Below are 4931 nucleotides of genomic sequence, written 5' to 3' on the forward strand. Positions count from 1 at the left end.
CTAAAAAAAGACGAGAGGTCTGTTTGTTCCAATGTTCTTATCAACCACTTGATGTAGATACTGTAAAAAAAAACAAAAAAAAAAACAAGAAGGAAACACAAAACTGCATTGTCCTCACACCCCTCTACCGTCTTTGTTCAAGTTCAGAGTTTTACTTTTTGACATTTAACTTTGCAGCAGGTGTCATGTTAGTCCAGGCTTAGTCCTCCATTGTCTCAGTTAAATGGACTAAATAGTGACTGTGGTCGTGGTGTAGTAGTAGTAGTAGGTTGAAGTGACTCCTATAAAGTTCATATAAGAATGCATTTAAGAAATACTTGCAAAAATAAAAAAAAGTACAGTACGCACCTGTACAACTGATTGTATTTGATCACTTCTAGGAATTTCAATATTTTCACATTATCCACATTATTGTGAAGTGGCACCTAAGCGACACCTAACTCTAACCTAAAAGTGTTATTTTGTTGGATGCAGTAGGATTGACTTGGAAATGAGACGTTTGCTAAAACAGGTTTAAATTTGTAAATTTCTCGTCAGCTCTGTCTCTGCTGCTTCAGACTCAACATCAAATCATTTGCATAGTTGTCCAAACCGCCCATTAAATCCAGAATTGAATTCTGACTCTCTCATTTCCACCGCCCGACATCCCCGGCTTTCTGCTCGTCGGCAACGCATTAACGGTCCGACAGGTTTAACTTTTCGGGGGGAATCGAATTCAGCCGAACAAAAAACCCCCAAAAAGAAACATGTTATTAAATGAAACATCAATCCAATCCACCGAGTGAGTGAATCTCCCGAGGGAAGCTACTCGCGCAATAATATTTACACAAGCAGTCGTTCATCCTTTAATGCCCAAGGCTCACGTTATTCCATTCATGCGTGTCCTTCCCCCTGAACCTGCACACCTTGTGCCTTCCGGCGCGATAACAGGCAGACATCGCACCAGTCAAATTAAAACCCAGCGGCGTGCCCCTCCAACAGCCGAAGGACACCGTCTTCCCTGGGAGGCTGAAGTTTGTCAACCTTCCTTCAACACCGGATCGGCTGCGACGCCAGCAACGGCCTCGAAGCGCAGCCTTTTCAAGTCAAGTCTCCTCGTGGCCCTTTAGCTTTCCATGATCGTTAAAGAACAAAAGTGGCTTTTTCCTTTTCTTTTTTTTTTTCTTTTCGTTTCCCCCCCGTCACAGATTCCGCATTAAGTATACACAATACGGAGCGTGCCACCCTTTGAAGCCGCCTGCCCATTGGGCAGAACGTACCTTGAAGACGGACGGCTGCATGGATGCAATTACCACGCGGGTTCAGTTTGAGTCTGTAAAGTTGAAGTGGGTTAGAGGAGTTCCGTGATTACAGGCCGCGCTGTGTGTTTAAGGGCACGGGAGGCTTGGGATTCGGAGCTCTGCCCGGGCCCTTCGCGTCGAAAAAAACCCCCAAAAAAACGGGACTCCCGCTGCAATCCGAAATCAACACGAGTGCTGTTGGAGGGATTAGAGAGTTAGGTTTGCGAAACAAAGCTCGGAACCACGATTTCTTGACCGCCGGGTCCGCCGGGCGATTCAGATTTATTTTCCACAGTCTCAACAGGTCTAACAGGAAGGACTTTGTTTTTATAAAACCCGGACTCTTGACATCTGTACATGAAACTATTTTCTTTTTTTTTATATATATATATATATATATATACTTACCATGAAGAGATACTTTTTTATTTTATTATTTTTTATTTTTTATTTATTGATTTTATTTTATTTTATTTTTATTTATTATTATTATTATTATTTTTTTTTTTTTTAAGAAATGCCACAGGAGCTAGGCTAGTTGAACCCCTCTGCAGCTTTGCATTGCCCCAACACAGTTACTGTAGCCGGCCGCCTGGAGGAAATAGGTTCTGACCTTTTGGTCTGAATCTGCGAGAGACGGACAAAAGCCGATTTCCCCAAAAACTGGAGTACACATTGTGAAAATCTACAAACAATAAATGCGTTTCTACAAATCTATTTCTACATCCAGACATATATATACAGTATGTATATATATATATATATTCATAACTACCAGCCGTGCGTTTGGCCATGACTGGTTGCAACATCATGAGTGTACATCCTAAGTGGTATCCTAAGTATTTTTTTTTTTCCCACGTCGCCCCCCTCCTACTTTTACTCCAGTGAAAAAAAGATGAGTCAGCTGTCCTCATTTGTGGCTCTTTATCACTCCATTCCATTCATGCTCAGGAGTGAGACACAACACTTTCCCAAGCCGCGAATGCTCTGCTCATCTGGGAAAACCCGCGGCCCTGCAGGTGCTGAAACAGAGCCCGGCTGCACGCGAACCCAGACCTCTTCACTATGCAGCAGCATGTTCCTCCTCCCAGCAGAGAGCCGGGGAGGGATGGAGGGAGGGAGGGAGAGAAAGATGGAGGGGGGGGGGGATATCTGTCACTGGCAGCGCTCCAAAGTGACCTTCAGTTTGGGAGAAGCGGGCGATCGACTTGTCCTGCTCGAAAGAAACATGACAGGTCGCCTCTCTCTCTCTCCTTCTCTCTCTCTCTCTCTCTCGCTCTCTCTCTCTCTCCCTCTCTATCTCTCTTCCTCTTTAATGCATAAGAACTCAGTTAAATAATGTAGAGGTCGTTTCTGCACAGAAAAAAAAAACATTATCCACAGGCTGCTCTTCCTGGGAGGCTTTCCTCCTGAGAAAAAAAAAAGAAACAGTCCGATACTACATGCATGCATACACACACGTGCACAAACTCAAACATACGTAAACAAACAAACACACACACACACACACACACACGCGCAAGACTCCTTGCAAGAACAGCGTACTGCACTTGTGTTTAGTGTACTTTCTGACAGTGAAACCTTCTATCTCATCTCCTCAAACACATGTCTCTCTCTCTCTCTCTCTCTCTCTCTCTCTCTCTCTCTCATGCATCATAGGACTCATGCATGTGTGTGTACTTTACTATGTTTTTGTTTTGGAGTGTTTCTGCGCAAGTATGTACTCCATACTGTATGTTTAGTGACAATCTGCTGACACGTGTTTATGCAGGTATGTAGTATGTTCGGGTCGGCGTGTAGTGTGTGTGTGTGTGTGTGTTTGTGTGTGTGTGTGTCTGTGTGTGTGTGTGTGTGTGTGTGTGTGTGTATGTGTGCATGCGTGCGTGTGTGTGTGTGTGTGTGTGTGTGTGTGTATGTGTGCATGCGTGCGTGTGTGTGTGTGTGTGTCTGCCGATTGGGGCAGGAGCAGCAGCAGCATCTGTCATTTATCACAGGTGGTATCCTTCACGAGGAACCAATGCATTTAAATGGAAATGAGCAATCAAATGTTCAGTTCCAATACATCAGACATTGTAAAATATCTCTCTCTCTCTCTGTCTCTCTCTCTCTCCCTCTCTCTCTCCCTCCCTCTCTCTCTCTCTCTCTCTCTCAGGTGGTGATGGACCACATGCGGAGGAAGTGCAAGTGCCACGGCACGTCGGGGAGCTGCCAGCTGAAGACCTGCTGGCAGGTCACCCCCGAGTTCCGGGCGGTGGGCTCGCTGCTCAAGGAGCGCTTCCACATCGCCACGCTCATCAAGGCCCACAACCGCAACACCGGCCAGCTGGACCACTCCCACCACCACAACAACAACAACAACCACCACAGCCACAACAGCAACCACCACAACCACCACCACCACCACCACCACAGCAACAGCCACCACCACAACAACCACCACCACCACCACTCGCACCGCCGGCGGCCCAGCGTCAACGAGCTGGTCTACTTCGAGAAGTCCCCGGACTTCTGCGAGCGGGACCTGGGGTCGGACTCGGCGGGGACGCAGGGCCGCATCTGCAACAAGACCAGTCCGGGGATGGACAACTGCGAGAGCCTCTGCTGCGGCCGGGGCCACAACATCCTGCAGCAGACGCGCAGCGAGCGCTGCAACTGCAAGTTCCACTGGTGCTGCTACGTGGTGTGCGAGGAGTGCCGCATCACCGAGTGGGTCAGCGTGTGCAAATGAAGAAAACCAAAGGACGCGCCAAGAGCTGGACTTTTTTTTATGTTGTTATTAATGGATTTGGAGAGGACGGGCGAGGTGACTGACGCGCCGCCCCCCGTTTCCTTCTTTTATGCGGTGGACTGCTTTTTTCCGGAGAAGAGGAGCACGGACTGGCCCTGGCGCGGTGGAACCGAGCATTCATGTTGGGAATGAAAAGAGCGTAAACTGTCGAATAAAGGTCCTTTTATTTGCCTTTCCTCTCAAGACTGACCTGAACGCAAATAAATGGCAGATGAGAGACAGACATTTGGACCATTCGAGTCGGTATTCAGAGGACCACAAACGGAGGGGAAATAGTTTGACCCGCGTCTGCATGGTGAGGCTCGGAAGAAGAGGAGAGTGATCCGCGGATCACATCGAGGAATGAAAACATTTGTCGGGGAGAAGGCTGGGGGACAGCATGGCATTACTCAACAGAAGAAAATATTTTTGTTTTCCTAATTGCTCAAAATTCAATAACAAAGATAAGACGACACTTAATCCCCAGTGGGAAATTCAGGTGTGACAGCGGCAGGAGTTGACAGAACAATCACATCATATGCGTGAGGCCTGTGATTTCATGACTTGCCATTTTAATTTTGTGGTTATCACAGCATCATACGTTAGACAGGGTGATGCCTAAATCACTAAATACAACAAATATGAAATAGCAATAATATAATAATGCCAACGTGAAATTAAACTCATCAATGGGCAGTTTCAGCCCGATAGGGATTCCAGGGATCCATCGTATTAGAGGCATAAAAAACTGTAAAAAATAAAATAAAAATAAAAAACTCCCTCCCCCTTATTTAAGATTTATTTTACAAATCCTCTTTTTTTTAAAAAGCGATTCCTTTAGAAACCAACGTTGTAGTCGTTTGTACAGCAGTTTTGATGTTGTG

At 46.2% G+C, this 4931-nt stretch overlaps 1 protein-coding gene across 1 annotated transcript in view; it reads left to right on the forward strand.

Moving 5' to 3' along the window:
* wnt10a (wingless-type MMTV integration site family, member 10a) overlaps nt 1–4008 on the forward strand; it is a gene marked incomplete at both ends in the record, with an annotated part of 27403 nt that extends 23395 nt beyond the window's left edge. The window contains one exon of the mRNA XM_080018887.1: nt 3433–4008. Coding sequence (XP_079875013.1) covers nt 3433–4008 — 576 coding nt within the window. The remainder of the gene's footprint in view (nt 1–3432) is intronic.
* Between the last annotated feature and the right edge of the window lie 923 nt (nt 4009–4931).

The sequence above is a fragment of the Zeus faber genome (assembly GCF_960531495.2).
Source record: "Zeus faber genome assembly, chromosome: 18".
Lineage (NCBI taxonomy): Eukaryota > Metazoa > Chordata > Actinopteri > Zeiformes > Zeidae > Zeus > Zeus faber.